Raw genomic sequence first — 20,350 nt, 5'->3', positions numbered from 1 at the left:
GTGCCCCCTGGTACGAGCCCTGGTGTGAGCCCTGGTGCCCCTGGTGCGAGCCCTCGTGCCCCCCTCGTGCGAGCCCTTGTGCGAGCCCTGGTGCCCCCTGGTGCGAGCCCTGGTGCCAACCTTTGTGCGAGCCCTGGTGCTCTCTTGTGCGAGGTCTCGTGCGAGCCCTGGTGCCCCTGGTACGAGCCCTTGTGCCCCTCGTGCAAGCCCTGGTGCCCCCCGCTATCAACCCTGGATCCAGCTCACGTGCGAGCCCTCGTGCGAGCCCTGGTGCCCCCTGGTGCGAGCCCTGGTGCCCCTGGTGTGAGCCCTGGTGCGAGCCCTCGTGCCCCTCATGCGAGCCCTCGTGCAAGCCCTGGTGCCCCCCACTATCCACCCTGGATCCAGCTCTCGTGCGAGCCCTGGTGCCCCCTGGTACGAGCCCTGGTGCTCTCTTGAGCGAGGTCTCGTGCGAGCCCTGGTGCCCCTGGTACGAGCCCTGGTGTGAGCCCTTGTGCCCCTGGTGCGAGCCCTCGTGCCCCCCTCGTGCGAGCCCTTGTGCGAGCCCTGGTGCCCCTGGTGCGAGCCCTGGTGCCAACCTTTGTGCAAGCCCTGGTGCCCTCTTGTGCGAGGTCTCGTGCGAGCCCTGGTGCCCCTGGTACGAGCCCTCGCGCCCCTCGTGCGAGCCCTCGTGCAAGCCCTGGTGCCCCCCGCTATCAACCCTGGATCCAGCTCTCGTGCGAGCCCTCATGCGAGCCCTGGTGCCCCCTGGTGCGAGCCCTGGTGTGAGCCCTCGTGCCCCTGGTGCGAGCCCTCGTGCCCCCCTTGCATGAGCCCTGCTGCCCCTGGTACGAGCCCTGGTGCGAGCCCTCGTGCCCCCCTCATGCGAGCTCTCGTGCGAGCCCTGGTGCCCCTGGTACGAGCCCTCGTGCCCCTCGTGCGAGCCCTCGTGCAAGCCCTGGTGCCCCCCGCTATCAACCCTGGATCCAGCTCTTGTGCGAGCCCTCGTGCGAGCCCTGGTGCCCCCTGGTGCGAGCCCTCGTGCCCCCCTCGTGCGAGCCCTCATGCGAGCCCTGGTGCGAGCCCGCGAGCCCCCGCGCGAGCCCCGCTGCCGCCTCGTGCCACCCCCTCGTGCAAAACCCGCGCGCGGGGGGGGGTGGGGTGTGTGGGCGCGAGCCCTCGTGCGAGCCCTCGTGCGAGCCCTCGTGCGAGCGTGCCCCCCCCCCCCCCGTTGCCCCCCGCAGCAGGGGCTGAGCCTGCTGGGCCAGCGCGTCTCCCTGCACTACAGCGACCCCAAGCCCAAGATCAACGAGGACTGGCTCTGCGCCAAGGTGGGGGGGATGGGGGTCCCGGGGGTCCTGGGGGTTTTGGGGGGGATTTGGGGGGTTTCGGAGGGGTTTTGGGGTGGTCCTGGGGGTCCTGGGGGTCCCGGGGGGTTTTGGGGGGTCCCTGGGGGTTTTGGGGGGACCCTGGGGGATTTTGGGGGTCCTGGGGTGTCCTGGGGGGTTGGGCGGGTCCTGGGCGATTTTTGGGGGCCCGGGGTGTCCTAGGGGGTTTGGGGGGTCTCGGGGGGTTTTGGGGGGTCCCTGGGGGATTTGGGGGGTCCTGGGGGGTTTGGGGAGTCCCGGGGAGGTTTGGGGGCGTCCTGGGGTGTCCTGGGGGTTTGAGGGGGTCTGGGGGTGTCCGTGGGGGGTTTTGGTGGGGTCCTGGGGGATTTTGGGGGGCTCCTGGGGTGTCCTGGGGGGCTTGGGGGTCCCGGGGAGGTTTGGGGGCTCCTGGGGTGTCCTGGGGGTTGGGGGGTCCCGGGGGTTTGGGGGTGTCCGTGGGGGTTTTGGGGGACCCTGGGGGATTTTGGGGGGCTCCTGGGGTGTCCTGGGGGTTTGGGGGGGGTCCGTGGGGGTTTGGTGGGGTCCTGGGGGATTTTGGGGGCTCCTGGGGTGTCCTGGGGGTTTGGGGGGGTCTCGGGGGTTTTGGGGGAGTCCTGGGGGATTTGGGGGGGGTCCTGGGGGTTTTGGGGGTCCCTGGGGGCTTTTGGGGGATTTGGGGGGTTTCCGAGGGGTTTTGGGGTGGTCCTGGGGGTCCTGGGGGGTCCCGGGGGTTTTGGGGGTGTCTGTGGGGGTTTTGGGGGGACCCTGGGGGATTTTGGGGGGTCCTGGGGTGTCCTGGGAGGTTTGGGGGGTCCTGAGGGATTTTCAGGTGGGCCCGGGGTGTCCTAGGGGTTTAGGGGGTCTCGGGGGGTTTTGGGGGGGGTCCTGGGGGATTTTGGGGGGTCCCTGGGGGATTTTGGGGGGATTTGGGGGCTTTCTGGGGGTTTTGGGGTGGTCCTGGGGGGTCCTGGGGGTTTGGGGAGTCCCTGGGGGTTTTGGGGTGTCCTGGGGGTGTCCTGGGGGGTTTGGGGGGGTCCTGGGGGATTTTGGGGGCTCCTGGGGTGTCCTGGGGGGCTTGGGGGGTCCTGGGGGGTTTTGGGGGGTCCCTGGGGGATTTTGGGGGGTCTTGGGGTGTCCTGGGGGTTTTGGGGGGTCCTGGGGGATTTTGGGGGGCCTGGGGTGTCCTGGGGGGGTCCTGGGGGTTTTCAGGTGTCCTGGGGATTTTGGGGGGTTTATGGGGGTCCTGGGGGTTTGGGGGTCCTGGGGGGCTTAGGTGGTCTTGAGGGCACCCTGAGGTGTCTTGGGAGGTTTTGGGGGTCCTGGGGGATTTTGGGGGGTTCTGGGAGGTCCTGGAAGATTTTGGGGGGTTTTGGGGGGCCCCTGGGGATTTGGGGGTCCTGGGGGTTTTGGGGGTCCCTGGGGGATTCTGGGGGGTTTATGGGGTCCAGGGAGGGTCAGGGGGTCCCTGGGGGGATTGGGAGCCCCGGGGGTGGGGGTGGGGGCGGTATTTTGGGGGTCCAGGGGGATTTGAGGGTGCACTGGGGGGGATTTGGGGGTTCGGGGTGGGGAGACATGGGGGGTGCAGTGGGGGATTTTGGGGTGCAACGGGGGTTTTGGGGTGTCCGGCAGTGCGGGGTGCAGAACTTCAAGCGGCGGGAGAAGTGCTTCAAGTGCGGCGTCCCCAAAGCCGGTGCGTCACCCCAAAACCCCTGATTTCACCCCAAAACCTTGGGTCCCCCCGACACCCCAAAACCCCATTGGAGTCCTTTAAGCTGCCCCCCAAAACTACCTATTTTCACCCCAAAATTATTGGGGTCCCCCCAAACTCCCTTTTCTCTCCCCAGAACTACTTTGGGGTCCCCAAAATTGGTCTGGGGGGGTCCCCAAAGCCTCTGGGGGGGTCCCCAAAAATGCTGATGGGGGGAGGGAAGGAATTTGGGGGGAAATTTAGTTAATTTGGGGGCTTGGTTAATGAATTTGGGGGTCAGAGGTGGAAATTTGGGGGGCGGGGGGGTGATTTGGGGGTTCAACAGCCCCATTTTGGGGTTCGACCGCCAAATTTGGAGATGGAACCATCAGGTTTTAGGGTTCATCCCCAATATTTGGGGGTTCCAGCACCAAATTTGGGGTCAACCCCCAAATTTTGAGGCTTAATTGGCAGATTTGGGGGTTTGGAAATCAAAATTGGGGTTCCATCACCCAAATTATGGGGTTCAACCACCAAATTTGGGGGTTCGGCCACTAAATTCAGAGCTGAAGGGCCCGATTTTGGGATTCAATTTCCAAATTTGGGGTTCGGCCACCAACTTTTGAGGTTCAACCACGCAAGTTTGGGGTTCAACCACCAAATTTTGGAGTTCAACCACCACGCTTGGGATTCAACCACCACATTTTGGGGCTCAACCATCCAAATTTGGGGTCTAGCTATTAAAATTTGTGGTTCAAACATGAAATTTTGGGGTTTGGCCATGAAAGTTGGGGTTCGAGCTTCCGATTTTGGGATAGAACCACCAAATTTTGGTGGTTGACCACTTGATGTTGAGGTTCAACCACCCAATGCTGAGGTTCAACCACCAAATTTGGGGTTCCGGCACTCAATTTAGGGTTCAAGCACCACAATTTGGGGTTCGATCACCCGTTTTGGGCGTTTGACCACCAAATTTTGGGGTTTAACTACCAAATATGTCTTTTAGCAACCAAATTATGGGGTTCAACCACCCAATTTGGGGATTGAGCCGCCATATTGTGAAGCTCATTCTCCAAATTTGGGGTTCAACCATCTCATTTTGGGGGTGAACCACCAGATTTTATGGCTCGACTACCAAATTCTGCAGTTCGGCCACCACATTTTGGGTTTCAACCACCAAATTTTAGGGCTCAGGCGCCACGTCTTGGGGTTCAGCCGCCGAACGTGGGGTTCAATCACCGAACTTGGGGTTCAACCACCAGATTCTGGGGTTCAACAACCAAATTCTGGGCTTCAGCTGCCCGATTTTGGGGTTCGGCCACCCAATTATGGTACTCAACCCCCAAATTTGGGGTTCAACCACCCAATTCTTGGGTTTTGCCACTAAATTTTGGGGTTCAACCACCCAATTTTGTGCTCAACCCCCAAATTTTGGAGTCCAACAACCCAATGTTGGGGTTCAACCACCAAAATTGGGGTTCAACCATCAAATTTTGAGTTTAATCACCGTGTTTTTGGGTTGAGCCACCCGATTTTGGGGTTCCACCACCCAATTTTGTGTCCAATCACCCGATTTTGGGGGTCAACCACCCGATTTTGGGGGTCAACCACCCAATGTTGGGGTTCAGCCAGGACATTTTGGGATTCAACCACCAAACGTGGGGTTCAACCACTCAAATTTGGGGTTCAATGATCAAATTTGGGGTTTAATCCCCAATCTTGGGGTTCAATCACCAGGTTTTTGGGTTGAGCCGCCCGATTTTGGGGTTCAACCACTCAAATTTGGGGTTCAATGATCAAATTTGGGGTTTAATCCCCAATCTTGGGGTTCAATCACCAAGTTTTTGGGTTGAGCCACCCGATTTTGGGGTTCCACCACGCAATTTTGTGTCCAATCACACGATTTTGGGGGTCAACCACTCAAATTTGGGGTTCAATGATCAAATTCGGGGTTTAATGACCAATGTTGGGGTTCAATCACCAGATTTTTGGGTTGAGCCACCCGATTTTGGGGTTCAACCACTCAAATTTGTGTCCAATCACCCGATTTTGGGGTTCAACCACTCAAATTTGGGGTTCAATGATCAAATTCGGGGTTTAATCCCCAATCTTGGGGTTCAATCACCAAGTTTTTGGGTTGAGCCACCCGATTTTGGGGTTCCACCACGCAATTTTGTGTTCAATCACCCGATTTTGGGGGTCAGCCACTCAAATTTGGGGTTCAATGATCAAATTTGGGGTTTAATCCCCAATCTTGGGGTTCAGTCACCAGGTTTTTGGGTTGAGCCACCCGATTTTGGGGTTCAACCACTCAAATTTGTGTCCAATCACCCGATTTTGGGGTTCAACCACTCAAATTTGGGGTTCAATGATCAAATTCGGGGTTTAATCCCCAATCTTGGGGTTCAATCACCAAGTTTTTGGGTTGAGCCACCCGATTTTGTTGTTCCACCACCCAATTTTGTGTCCAATCACCCGATTTTGGGGGTCAACCACTCAAATTTGGGGTTCAATGATCAAATTCGGGGTTTAATCCCCAATCTTGGGGTTCAATCACCAAGTTTTTGGGTTGAGTCACCAGATTTTAGGGTTCAACCACCCGATTTTGGGGGTCAACCACCCAATGTTGGGGTTCAGCCAGGACATTTTGGGATTCAACCACCAAACGTGGGGTTCAACCACTCAAATTTGGGGTTCAATGATCAAATTTGGGGTTTAATCCCCAATCTTGGGGCTCAGTCACCAGGTTTTTGGGTTGAGCCACCCGATTTTGGGGTTCAACCACTCAAATTTGGGGTTCAATGATCAAATTCGGGGTTTAATCCCCAATCTTGGGGTTCAATCACCAGGTTTTTGGGTTGAGCCACCCGATTTTGGGGTTCCACCACGCAATTTTGTGTTCAATCACCCGATTTTGGGGGTCAGCCACTCAAATTTGGGGTTCAATGATCAAATTTGGGGTTTAATCCCCAATCTTGGGGTTCAGTCACCAGGTTTTTGGGTTGAGCCACCCGATTTTGGGGTTCCACCACCCAATTTTGTGTCCAATCACCCAATTTTGGGGGTCAGCCACTCAAATTTGGGGTTCAATGATCAAATTTGGGGTTTATTCCCCAATCTTGGGGTTCAATCACCAGATTTTTGGGTTGAGTCACCAGATTTTAGGGTTCAACCACCCGATTTTGGGGGTCAACCACCCAATGTTGGGGTTCAGCCAGGACATTTTGGGATTCAACCACCAAACGTGGGGTTCAACCACTCAAATTTGGGGTTCAATGATCAAATTTGGGGTTTAATCCCCAATCTTGGGGTTCAGTCACCAGGTTTTTGGGTTGAGCCGCCCGATTTTGGGGTTCAACCACCCAATTTTGTGTCCAATCACCCGATTTTGGGGTTCAATGATCAAATTTGGGGTTTAATCACCAATGTTGGGGTTCACTCACCGGATTTTGGGGTTCAACCACCCGATTTTGTGTTCAATCACCAAATGTTGGGGTCCAGCCACCCAATGTTGGGGTTCAACCACTCAAATTTGGGGTTCAATGATCAAATTTGGGGTTTAATCCCCAATCTTGGGGTTCAATCACCAAGTTTTTGGGTTGAGCCACCCGATTTTGGGGTTCCACCACGCAATTTTGTGTCCAATCACCCAATTTTGGGGGTCAGCCACTCAAATTTGGGGTTCAATGATCAAATTTGGGGTTTAATGACCAATGTTGGGGTTCAATCACCAGGTTTTTGGGTTGAGCCACCTGATTTTGGGGTTCCACCACCCAATTTTGTGTTCAATCACCCGATTTTGGGGTTCAACCACTCAAATTTGGGGTTCAATGATCAAATTTGGGGTTTAATCCCCAATCTTGGGGTTCAGTCACCAGGTTTTTGGGTTGAGCCACCCGATTTTGGGGTTCCACCACGCAATTTTGTGTCCAATCACCCAATTTTGGGGGTCAGCCACTCAAATTTGGGGTTCAATGATCAAATTTGGGGTTTAATCCCCAATCTTGGGGTTCAATCACCAAGTTTTTGGGTTGAGCCACCCGATTTTGGGGTTCCACCACCCAATTTTGTGTTCAATCACCCGATTTTGGGGTTCAATGATCAAATTTGGGGTTTAATCACCAATGTTGGGGTTCACTCACCGGATTTTGGGGTTCAACCACCCGATTTTGTGTTCAATCACCAAATGTTGGGGTCCAGCCACCCAATGTTGGGGTTCAACCACTCAAATTTGGGGTTCAATGATCAAATTTGGGGTTTAATCCCCAATCTTGGGGTTCAATCACCAAGTTTTTGGGTTGAGCCACCCGATTTTGGGGTTCCACCACGCAATTTTGTGTCCAATCACCCAATTTTGGGGGTCAGCCACTCAAATTTGGGGTTCAATGATCAAATTTGGGGTTTAATGACCAATGTTGGGGTTCAATCACCAGGTTTTTGGGTTGAGCCACCTGATTTTGGGGTTCCACCACACAATTTTGTGTTCAATCACCCGATTTTGGGGGTCAACCACTCAAATTTGGGGTTCAATGATCAAATTCGGGGTTTAATCCCCAATCTTGGGGTTCAATCACCAAGTTTTTGGGTTGAGTCACCCGATTTTGGGGTTCAACCACCCGATTTTGGGGGTCAACCACCCAATGTTGGGGTTCAGCCAGGACATTTTGGGATTCAACCACCAAACGTGGGGTTCAACCACTCAAATTTGGGGTTCAATGATCAAATTTGGGGTTTAATCCCCAATCTTGGGGTTCAGTCACCAGGTTTTTGGGTTGAGCCACCCGATTTTGGGGTTCCACCACCCAATTTTGTGTCCAATCACCCAATTTTGGGGGTCAGCCACTCAAATTTGGGGTTCAATGATCAAATTTGGGGTTTAATCCCCAATCTTGGGGTTCAATCACCAAGTTTTTGGGTTGAGCCACCCGATTTTGGGGTTCCACCACCCAATTTTGTGTTCAATCACCCGATTTTGGGGTTCAATGATCAAATTTGGGGTTTAATCACCAATGTTGGGGTTCACTCACCGGATTTTGGGGTTCAACCACCCGATTTTGTGTTCAATCACCAAATGTTGGGGTCCAGCCACCCAATGTTGGGGTTCAACCACTCAAATTTGGGGTTCAATGATCAAATTTGGGGTTTAATCCCCAATCTTGGGGTTCAATCACCAAGTTTTTGGGTTGAGCCACCCGATTTTGGGGTTCCACCACGCAATTTTGTGTCCAATCACCCGATTTTGGGGTTCAACCACTCAAATTTGGGGTTCAATGATCAAATTCGGGGTTTAATGACCAATGTTGGGGTTCAATCACCAGGTTTTTGGGTTGAGCCACCTGATTTTGGGGTTCCACCACACAATTTTGTGTTCAATCACCCGATTTTGGGGGTCAACCACTCAAATTTGGGGTTCAATGATCAAATTCGGGGTTTAATCCCCAATCTTGGGGTTCAATCACCAAGTTTTTGGGTTGAGTCACCCGATTTTGGGGTTCAACCACCCGATTTTGGGGGTCAACCACCCAATGTTGGGGTTCAGCCAGGACATTTTGGGATTCAACCACCAAACGTGGGGTTCAACCACTCAAATTTGGGGTTCAATGATCAAATTTGGGGTTTAATCCCCAATCTTGGGGTTCAGTCACCAGGTTTTTGGGTTGAGCCACCCGATTTTGGGGTTCCACCACCCAATTTTGTGTCCAATCACCCAATTTTGGGGGTCAGCCACTCAAATTTGGGGTTCAATGATCAAATTTGGGGTTTAATCCCCAATCTTGGGGTTCAATCACCAAGTTTTTGGGTTGAGCCACCCGATTTTGGGGTTCCACCACCCAATTTTGTGTTCAATCACCCGATTTTGGGGTTCAATGATCAAATTTGGGGTTTAATCACCAATGTTGGGGTTCACTCACCGGATTTTGGGGTTCAACCACCCGATTTTGTGTTCAATCACCAAATGTTGGGGTCCAGCCACCCAATGTTGGGGTTCAACCACTCAAATTTGGGGTTCAATGATCAAATTTGGGGTTTAATCCCCAATCTTGGGGTTCAATCACCAAGTTTTTGGGTTGAGCCACCCGATTTTGGGGTTCCACCACGCAATTTTGTGTCCAATCACCCGATTTTGGGGTTCAACCACTCAAATTTGGGGTTCAATGATCAAATTCGGGGTTTAATGACCAATGTTGGGGTTCAATCACCAGGTTTTTGGGTTGAGCCACCTGATTTTGGGGTTCCACCACACAATTTTGTGTTCAATCACCCGATTTTGGGGGTCAACCACTCAAATTTGGGGTTCAATGATCAAATTCGGGGTTTAATCCCCAATCTTGGGGTTCAATCACCAAGTTTTTGGGTTGAGTCACCCGATTTTGGGGTTCAACCACCCGATTTTGGGGGTCAACCACCCAATGTTGGGGTTCAGCCAGGACATTTTGGGATTCAACCACCAAACGTGGGGTTCAACCACTCAAATTTGGGGTTCAATGATCAAATTTGGGGTTTAATCCCCAATCTTGGGGTTCAGTCACCAGGTTTTTGGGTTGAGCCACCCGATTTTGGGGTTCCACCACCCAATTTTGTGTCCAATCACCCAATTTTGGGGGTCAGCCACTCAAATTTGGGGTTCAATGATCAAATTTGGGGTTTAATCCCCAATCTTGGGGTTCAATCACCAAGTTTTTGGGTTGAGCCACCCGATTTTGGGGTTCCACCACCCAATTTTGTGTTCAATCACCCGATTTTGGGGTTCAATGATCAAATTTGGGGTTTAATCACCAATGTTGGGGTTCACTCACCGGATTTTGGGGTTCAACCACCCGATTTTGTGTTCAATCACCAAATGTTGGGGTCCAGCCACCCAATGTTGGGGTTCAACCACTCAAATTTGGGGTTCAATGATCAAATTTGGGGTTTAATCCCCAATCTTGGGGTTCAATCACCAAGTTTTTGGGTTGAGCCACCCGATTTTGGGGTTCCACCACGCAATTTTGTGTCCAATCACCCGATTTTGGGGTTCAACCACTCAAATTTGGGGTTCAATGATCAAATTCGGGGTTTAATGACCAATGTTGGGGTTCAATCACCAGGTTTTTGGGTTGAGCCACCTGATTTTGGGGTTCCACCACACAATTTTGTGTTCAATCACCCGATTTTGGGGGTCAACCACTCAAATTTGGGGTTCAATGATCAAATTCGGGGTTTAATCCCCAATCTTGGGGTTCAATCACCAAGTTTTTGGGTTGAGCCACCCGATTTTGGGGTTCAACCACCCGATTTTGTGTTCAATCACCCGATTTTGGGGTTCAACCACTCAAATTTGGGGTTCAATAATCAAATTTGGGGTTTAATCCCCAATCTTGGGGTTCAGTCACCAGGTTTTTGGGTTGAGCCACCCGATTTTGGGGTTCCACCACGCAATTTTGTGTCCAATCACCCAATTTTGGGGGTCAGCCACTCAAATTTGGGGTTCAATGATCAAATTTGGGGTTTAATCCCCAATGTTGGGGTTCAGTCACCATGTTTTTGGGTTGAGCCACCCGATTTTGGGGTTCAACCACTCAAATTTGGGGTTCAATGATCAAATTTGGGGTTTAATCCCCAATCTTGGGGTTCAATCACCAGGTTTTTGGGTTGAGCCGCCCGATTTTGGGGTTCAACCACTCAAATTTGGGGTTCAATGATCAAATTTGGGGTTTAATCCCCAATCTTGGGGTTCAATCACCAAGTTTTTGGGTTGAGCCACCCGATTTTGGGGTTCCACCACGCAATTTTGTGTCCAATCACCCGATTTTGGGGTTCAACCACTCAAATTTGGGGTTCAATGATCAAATTCGGGGTTTAATGACCAATGTTGGGGTTCAATCACCAGGTTTTTGGGTTGAGCCACCTGATTTTGGGGTTCCACCACACAATTTTGTGTTCAATCACCCGATTTTGGGGGTCAACCACTCAAATTTGGGGTTCAATGATCAAATTCGGGGTTTAATCCCCAATCTTGGGGTTCAATCACCAAGTTTTTGGGTTGAGTCACCCGATTTTGGGGTTCAACCACCCGATTTTGGGGGTCAACCACCCAATGTTGGGGTTCAGCCAGGACATTTTGGGATTCAACCACCAAACGTGGGGTTCAACCACTCAAATTTGGGGTTCAATGATCAAATTTGGGGTTTAATCCCCAATCTTGGGGTTCAGTCACCAGGTTTTTGGGTTGAGCCACCCGATTTTGGGGTTCCACCACCCAATTTTGTGTCCAATCACCCAATTTTGGGGGTCAGCCACTCAAATTTGGGGTTCAATGATCAAATTTGGGGTTTAATCCCCAATCTTGGGGTTCAATCACCAAGTTTTTGGGTTGAGCCACCCGATTTTGGGGTTCCACCACCCAATTTTGTGTTCAATCACCCGATTTTGGGGTTCAATGATCAAATTTGGGGTTTAATCACCAATGTTGGGGTTCACTCACCGGATTTTGGGGTTCAACCACCCGATTTTGTGTTCAATCACCAAATGTTGGGGTCCAGCCACCCAATGTTGGGGTTCAACCACTCAAATTTGGGGTTCAATGATCAAATTTGGGGTTTAATCCCCAATCTTGGGGTTCAATCACCAAGTTTTTGGGTTGAGCCACCCGATTTTGGGGTTCCACCACGCAATTTTGTGTTCAATCACCCGATTTTGGGGTTCATCCAGGAAATTTTGGGGTTCAACCACCCGATGTTGGGGTTCAAGCTCTCAAATTTGGGGTTCAGTGATCAAATTCGGGGTTTAATCCCCAATGTTGGGGTTCTCTCACCACATTTTGGGGTTCAACCACCCAATTTGAGGTTCAACCGCTCGATTTTGGGGCTCAACCGCTCGATTTTGGGGCTCAACCACCCAGTTTTGGGGTTCGGCTGCTGACCGTGGGGGTATCTGTATTTTGGGGTGCAGAAGCGGAGCAGCGGGGTCCTGGGGGGCCACGCCCGGAGCTGGTGCCGGGGGGGGGGGGGCTGCTCCCCCCCCCCCAACCCTACGGCCCCCCCCTTGGGGGGACCCCCGGGGGGAGCCAAGGTGGGACCGAGCCCGGAGCCGATAACGCCAATGACAGTGAGTTGGGGGGGGGGCTGGGGGGATTTTGGGGGTCCTGGGGGGGTTATGGGGGTCCTGGGGGAGTTAAGGGGGGTCTTGGGGGGTCCTGGAGGGGTTTAGGGGGTCTGGGGGGGTTAGGGGGGTCTTGGGGGGCTTAAGGGGGTCTTGGGGGGTGCTGGGGGGTTATGGGGGTCCTGGGGGAGTTAAGGGGGTCTTGGGGGGTCCTGGAGGGGTTTAGGGGGTCTGGGGGGGTTTAGGGGTCTTGGGGGGCTTAAGGGGGTCTTGGGGGTGCTGGGGGGTTATGGGGGTCCTGGGGGAGCTAAGGGGGTCTTGGGGGTTCCTGGGGGGTTTAGGGGGTCTGGGGGTGCTGGGGGGTTTAGAGGGGTCTGGGGGGGTTAGGGGGTTTTGGGGGGCTTAAGGGGGTCTTGGGGGGTGCTGGGGGGTTATGGGGGTCTTGGGGGAGCTAAGGGGGGTCTTGGGGGTCCTGGAGGGGTTTAGGGGGTCTGGGGGGTTAGGGGGTCTTGGGGGGCTTAAGGGGGTCTTGGGGGGTGCTGGGGGGTTATGGGGGTCCTGGGGAGCTAAGGGGGGTCTTGGGGGGTCCTGGAGGGGTTTAGGGGGTCTGGGGGGTTAGGGGGCTGCTGGGAGGCTTAAGGGGGTCTTGGGGGTCCTGGAGGGGTTTAGGGGTCTGGGGGGGGTTAGGGGGGGTCTTGCAAGGTTTTGGGGTGGTTTAGGGAGATTTGGGGGGCTTGGGGGGCCTGAGGGGTTTGTGGGAGACTCGGGGGGGATTTGGGGGGGTACTGGGGGCTTATGGCGGGAGGGGGAATATAAGGAACGTGAAGGCACCTATAGAGAAATGTAGGGGGGTGATGGGGGTCTGGGGGTGCCCCCATCCCCGGCTTCACCCCCGCCCCCGCCCCCCCAGCCATTATCCTGCGGAACCTGCACCCCCAGAGCAGCCTGGAGTCCATCTTGGCCGCCCTCGCCCCCTTCGCCACCCTCTCGGCCGCCAACGTCCGCGTCATCAAGGACCGGCAGACCCAGCTCAACCGCGGCTTCGCCTTCGTCCAGCTCGCCACCATCGTGGTGGGTCTCCCGGGTGTTTGGGTGCCTGGGCGTGGCCGTCCGTCCGTCCCCCGCGCCGACGCCCCCGTCCGTGTGTCCGCCCCCCCCCTGCAGGAGGCCTCCCAGCTGCTGCAGATGCTGCAGGCCCTGCACCCCCCCCTCCACATCGACGGCAAGAGCATCAACGTGGAGTTCGCCAAGGGCTCCAAGCGGTGAGGCCCCGCCCCCCGGCCCCGCCCCCCGCCATAGGCCACGCCCCCCCGGCCATAGGCCACGCCTCCAAGCTATAGGCCCCTCCCCTTAGCGCGTGGTTCCAGCCCCGGCCAGCCTCAGTGCGTGGAACCCCCCAGGGGTGCCCTCAAGCCCCGCCCCCGGCCCCGCCCCGATCCTAAGCCCCGCCTACAAACCACATGCCACGCCCACAAACCCTAGGGTCCGCCCCTGGGCCATGGTCCCACCCCCCGAGCCTCAGTGCATGGAACCCCCAGGGGTGCCCTCAAGCCCCGCCCCGGCCCTGCCCCAATCATAAGCCCCACCCACAAACCCTAGGGTCCGCCCCTGGGCCATGGTCCCACCCCCCGAGCCTCAGTGCATGCAACCCCCAGGGATGCCCTCAAGCCCCGCCTACAAACCACATGCCACGCCCACAAACCCTAGGGTCCGCCCCTGGGCCATGGTCCCACCCCCCCAGTCTCAGTGCATGGAACCCCCAGAAGTGACTTCAAACCCCGCCCCTGGCCCCGCCCCATACCTAAGCCCCACCCACACCTACCATGCCACACCCACAAGGCCTAGGGCCCGCCCCTGTCCTGTGGTCCCACCCCCTGCCAGCCTCAGTGCATGGAACCCCCTAGGGGTGACAGCAAGCCCCGCCCCCGGGCCCGAGCCCCGCCCCTAAGCCCCTCCCAGAAACCACATGCCACACCCACAAACCCTAGGCCCCGCCCCTTCCCCGATGTCCCACCCCCTTTAGGGGTACTTTCAGGCCCCACCCACAAGCCCCAAGCCCCACCCATGAAGACTAAACCCTGCCTCTGGGTCCCTTAAGCCCCACCCCCGGTCACAAGCCCCGCCCACAAGGTGTAAACCACCTCTAGGCCCCGCCCACTGACATGAAGCCACGCCCTTGGCTCCCTCTGCTGAGGCCTGGGCCTCCAAGCCCCACCCCCACAGCGCTTACACATGCCCCGCCCACCACCCTTAAGCCCCACCCACCTGCCCCTACCCAGGCATCAGGCCCCGCCCACTGCACATAAGCCCGGCCCACTGAGCCAATGCCCCACCCCCTAAGCCCCCACCCAACCTGCCGGCGCCTTGGCCCCGCCCCCGTGGTGAGGCCCCGCCCCTGAGACGAGGCCCCGCCTCCGACCCCACCCCTCAGGGAGGTGCAGGGGGCGGGGCCAGGGGAGGGCCCGCCCCGCGCCAGCGCCGCCTCCGTCGCCTCCACCGCCATCGCCGCTGCCCAATGGGCGCTCCCCCAGGTGGGTGGGGCCGCCGGGGGGCGGGGCTTGGGGTGGGGGCGGGGCTTCTGGGCTTGGGACGTGTGGGTGGGGCTTGGGTGGGAGGGGCCTGAGAGGGGCGGGGCTAATGAGGGCTGGGAAGGGGCTTCAGGGGTGGGGTGGGGCGGGGGGTGGGGCTTAGTCCTGGGGGCGGGGCTTGGTAATATGGGCGGGGCTTTAAGGGAGGGGTGTGTCCCCAGGGGTGGGCAGGGCTTAGTGAATGGGGGCGGGGCCTCTTGGTGGGGGCGGGGCTTGATGCATGGTTTTGTGAGGGCGGGGTTTGCGGCCGCGGGGGCGTGTCTGGGTGGGGTGGGCGGGGCTCTCCAGAGAAGGGGCGTGTCCTGACGTGGCTCCGCCCCTTCCCGCAGGCCGCCCCGGGGGGGGAGACCACGTGGGCGGGGGGGGAGGAGCCTCCCAGCGACTTCAGCAGCTTCTACCAATCGGAGGAGACCTTTGCCGGCCCCGCCCCCGCCCTCTACGGCTCCGCCTACCTCAAGGGCACCGCAGCCCCGCCCCCTGGTCCCGCCCTGTCTGGCTCCGCCCCTGCCAAGGCTGATGGCCCCGCCCCAGGTGAGTGCCCCGCCCCCCCAAGGGACCCAGGCGTCCGGGGGCTCCTATAGAAGGGACCCGGGCGTCCGTGGGCACCTATAGAACGGACCCAGACGTCCAGGACACCCTATAGAAAGGACGCAGGCATTTAGGACTCCCTACAGAAGGGACCCAGGTGTCCAGGACCCCATATAGAAGGGACCCAGACATCTAGGACAGCCTATAGAAAGGAGCCAGGCATCTAGGACCCCCTATAAAAGGGACCCAGGCATCTGAGAGACCCTATAGAAGGCACCCAGGTGGCTACGAGTTCCTATAGAATGGACCCAGGTGTCCAGGGCTCCCTATAGAAGGGACCCAGGCATCTGGGAGAGCCTATACAAAAGACCCATGTGTGTGCGAGACTCTATAGAATGGACCTAGGTGTCCGCGGGCACCTATAGAAACCATTTGGGTAGCTGGGGCACCCTATAGAAAGGACCCAGACATTTGGGACACCACCCAAAAGGGACCCAGGTGTCCAGAGGCTCCTATAGAAGGGACCCAGGTATCCCACACCCCCTATGGAATGACCTCAGACATCCGCGATCCCCTATAGAAGGGCCCTGGGCATCCGCCACCCCATATAGAAGGGCCCCAGACATCCACGATCCCCTATAGAAGGGCCCTGGGCATCCGCCACCCCCTATAGAAGGGCCCCAGTCATCCGGGATCCCCTATAGAAGGGCCCCAGGTGTCCGACACCCCCTGTAGAAGGGCCCTGGGTGTCCACGATCCCCTATGGAAGGTCCCCAGGTGTCTGAGATCCCCTATAGAAGGGCCCTGGGCGTCTGAGATCCCCTATAGAAGGGACCCAGGCATCTGACACCCCCTATAGAAGGGCCCCAGGTGTCTGACACCCCCTATAGAAGGGTCCTGGGCATCTGGGATCCCCTATAGAAGGGACCCGGGCATCTGACACCCCCTATAGAAGAACCCCAGACATCTGGGATCCCCTATAGAAGGGCCCTGGGTGTCCGGGATCCCCTATAGAAGGGCCGTGGGCATCCGACACCCCCTATAGAAGGGCCCCACGTATCCGACACCCCCTATAGAAGAACCCCAGACATCTGGGATCCCCTATAGAAGGGCCCCACATATCCGACACCCCCTATAGAAGGGCCCCAGACATCCGGGATCCCCTATAGAAGGGCCCCACGTATCCGACACCCCCTATAGAAGGGCCGCACGTATCCGACACCCCCTATAGAAGAACCCCAGACATCTGGGATCCCCTATAGAAGGGCCCCAGGTGTCCAACATCCCCTATAGAAGGGCCCCACGTATCCGACACCCCCTATAGAAGAACCCCAGACATCTGGGATCCCCTATAGAAGGGCCCCACATATCTGACACCCCCTATAGAAAGGCCCCAGACATCCGGGATCCCCTATAGAAGGGCCCCAGGTGTCCAACACCCCTATAGAAGGGCCCTGGGCATCCGACACCCCCTATAGAAGGGCCCCAGACATCCGCGATCCCCTATAGAAGGGCCCCACGTATCCGACACCCCCTATAGAAGGGCCCCAGGTGTCCAACACCCCTATAGAAGGGCCCCAGGCATCCGACACCCCCTATAGAAGGGCCCTGGGCGTCCGACACCCCCTATAGAAAGGCCCCAGACATCCGGGATCCCCTATAGAAGGGCCCCACGTATCCGACACCCCTATAGAAGAACCCCAGACATCCGACACCCCTATAGAAGGGCCCCACGTATCCGACACCCCCTATAGAAGGGCCACAGGTGTCCAACACCCTCTATAGAAGGGCCCCAGACATCCGCGATCCCCTATAGAAGGGCCCCACATATCCGACACTCCCTATAGAAGAACCCCAGACATCCGACACCCCTATAGAAGGGCCCCACGTATCCGACACCCCCTATAGAAGAACCCCAGACATCTGGGATCCCCTATAGAAGGGCCCCACATATCCGACACCCCCTATAGAAGGGCCCCAGACATCCGGGATCCCCTATAGAAGGGCCCCATGTATCCGACACCCCTATAGAAGGGCCGCACGTATCCGACACCCCCTATAGAAGAACCCCAGACATCTGGGATCCCCTATAGAAGGGCCCCAGGTGTCCAACATCCCCTATAGAAGGGCCCCACGTATCCGACACCCCCTATAGAAGAACCCCAGACATCTGGGATCCCCTATAGAAGGGCCCCAGGTGTCCAACATCCCCTATAGAAGGGCCCCACGTATCCGACACCCCCTATAGAAGAACCCCAGACATCTGGGATCCCCTATAGAAGGGCCCCACATATCTGACACCCCCTATAGAAAGGCCCCAGACATCCGCGATCCCCTATAGAAGGGCCCCAGGTGTCCAACACCCCCTATAGAAGGGCCCCAGGCATCCGACACCCCCTATAGAAGGGCCCTGGGCGTCCGACACCCCCTATAGAAAGGCCCCAGACATCCGGGATCCCCTATAGAAGGGCCCCACGTATCCGACACCCCTATAGAAGAACCCCAGACATCCGACACCCCCTATAGAAGGGCCCCACGTATCCGACACCCCCTATAGAAGGGCCACAGGTGTCCAACACCCTCTATAGAAGGGCCCCAGACATCCGCGATCCCCTATAGAAGGGCCCCACATATCCGACACTCCCTATAGAAGAACCCCAGACATCCGACACCCCCTATAGAAGGGCCCCACGTATCCGACACCCCCTATAGAAGGGCCGCACGTATCCGACACCCCCTATAGAAGAACCCCAGACATCTGGGATCCCCTATAGAAGGGCCCCAGGTGTCCAACATCCCCTATAGAAGGGCCCCACGTATCCGACACCCCCTATAGAAGAACCCCAGACATCTGGGATCCCCTATAGAAGGGCCCCAGGTGTCCAACATCCCCTATAGAAGGGCCCCACGTATCCGACACCCCCTATAGAAGAACCCCAGACATCTGGGATCCCCTATAGAAGGGCCCCACATATCTGACACCCCCTATAGAAAGGCCCCAGACATCCGCGATCCCCTATAGAAGGGCCCCAGGTGTCCAACACCCCTATAGAAGGGCCCCAGGCATCCGACACCCCCTATAGAAGGGCCCTGGGCGTCCGACACCCCCTATAGAAAGGCCCCAGACATCCGGGATCCCCTATAGAAGGGCCCCACGTATCCGACACCCCCTATAGAAGAACCCCAGACATCCGACACCCCCTATAGAAGGGCCCCACGTATCCGACACCCCCTATAGAAGGGCCACAGGTGTCCAACACCCTCTATAGAAGGGCCCCAGACATCCGCGATCCCCTATAGAAGGGCCCCACATATCCGACACTCCCTATAGAAGAACCCCAGACATCCGACACCCCCTATAGAAGGGCCCCACGTATCCGACACCCCCTATAGAAGAACCCCAGACATCTGGGATCCCCTATAGAAGGGCCCCACGTATCCGACACCCCCTATAGAAGAACCCCAGACATCCGACACCCCCTATAGAAGGGCCCCACGTATCCGACACCCCCTATAGAAGGGCCACAGGTGTCCAACACCCTCTATAGAAGGGCCCCAGACATCCGCGATCCCCTATAGAAGGGCCCCACATATCCGACACTCCCTATAGAAGAACCCCAGACATCCGACACCCCCTATAGAAGGGCCCCACGTATCCGACACCCCCTATAGAAGAACCCCAGACATCTGGGATCCCCTATAGAAGGGCCCCACATATCTGACACCCCCTATAGAAAGGCCCCAGACATCCGCGATCCCCTATAGAAGGGCCCCAGGTGTCCAACACCCCTATAGAAGGGCCCCAGGCATCCGACACCCCTATAGAAGGGCCCTGGGCGTCCGACACCCCCTATAGAAAGGCCCCAGACATCCGGGATCCCCTATAGAAGGGCCCCACGTATCCGACACCCCCTATAGAAGAACCCCAGACATCCGACACCCCTATAGAAGGGCCCCACGTATCCGACACCCCTATAGAAGGGCCACAGGTGTCCAACACCCTCTATAGAAGGGCCCCAGACATCCGCGATCCCCTATAGAAGAACCCCAGACATCCGACACCCCCTATAGAAGGGCCCCAGGTGTCCGACACCCCCTATAGAAGGGCCCCGGGCGTCCGGGGTCCCCTATAGAGGCCGTGCCCCCAGGCGCGGAGGAGCCGGCGGTGCCGGGGCTGGACCCCTCGGCGGGGGGGCCCCTTCCCCCGCGCCCCCCGGGGCTGCCCCTACCCCTCCCCCGCTGCCGACAGCCCCGCCGCGACCCCCGGGAGCCCCCGCCCAGGTGGGTACCCCCAAAGGGGGGGGGACCCTGAAATGGGGGGACCCCAAAACTGGGGGGGATTGGGGGACCCCAAAATGGGGGGCAAAAGGGGGAGGGGACCCCAAAAAGGGGGGGAAGAGGACCCCAAAAGGGGGAGGGGACCCCAAAAATGGGGGGCAAAAGGGGGACCCCAAAAATGGGGGGAATTGGGGGTCCCCAAAATGGGGGGCAAAAAGGGGGAGGGACCCCAAAAAAGGGGGGAAGAGGACCCCAAAAATGGGGGGCAAAAAGGGGGAGGGACCCCAAAAAAGGGGGGGGCAAAAGGGGGACCCCGAAAAAGGGGGGAGGGGGGAAGGGGACCCCAAAAAGGGGGAGGGGGACCCCAAAAGGGGGGAACCCCAAAAATGGGGGATTGGGGGTCCCCAAAAATGGGGGGCAAAAGGGGGACCCCAAAAATAGGGGGAGGGGGAAGAGGACCCCAAAAAGGGGGAGGGGGACCCCAAAAAGGGGGGAATTGGGGGTCCCCCAAAATGGGGGGCAAAAAGGGGGGACCCCAAAAATAGGGGGGACCCCAAAATGCAGGGGAAAAGTTGGGGTCCCCAAAAATGGGGGGGCAAAGAGGGGGACCCCAAAAATGGGGGGGGGCACCCAAATTTGGGGGTGTTGCCCAAAATGGGGGGGGGGAGAAAGGGGTGGGAGAACCCTAAAATTTAGAGGGGGGCAGCCCGAAGGTTGGGGGCCCTAAAATGGGGGGCACCCTAAAATTGGGGAGGGGGTTTAGGGGGGTGCTCATTTTGGGGTGCCCCCCAGACCTATGCGGGGCCCCTCAAGGCCGAGCCCCCAACCCGGCCCCTCGGGCC

General features: G+C 57.2%; 1 protein-coding gene across 1 annotated transcript in view; it reads left to right on the top strand.

Annotated features, from left to right (window-relative positions):
• The window catches only part of LOC140645479 (RNA-binding protein 10-like), a 67,176-nt gene that overhangs the window by 18,110 nt on the left and 28,716 nt on the right, over positions 1 to 20,350 (top strand). The window contains 7 exon segments of the mRNA XM_072848908.1: positions 1,224 to 1,310; positions 2,976 to 3,036; positions 11,965 to 12,120; positions 13,025 to 13,185; positions 13,279 to 13,376; positions 14,546 to 14,645; positions 15,032 to 15,233. Of these exon segments, the coding sequence (XP_072705009.1) occupies positions 1,224 to 1,310; positions 2,976 to 3,036; positions 11,965 to 12,120; positions 13,025 to 13,185; positions 13,279 to 13,376; positions 14,546 to 14,645; positions 15,032 to 15,233 (865 nt within the window).

This window comes from Ciconia boyciana, chromosome 34 (assembly GCF_034638445.1).
Source record: "Ciconia boyciana chromosome 34, ASM3463844v1, whole genome shotgun sequence".
Taxonomy (NCBI): domain Eukaryota; kingdom Metazoa; phylum Chordata; class Aves; order Ciconiiformes; family Ciconiidae; genus Ciconia; species Ciconia boyciana.
The sequence above is the reverse complement of the archived record's forward strand: the minus strand, read 5'-3'. Positions and strand labels throughout refer to the sequence as shown.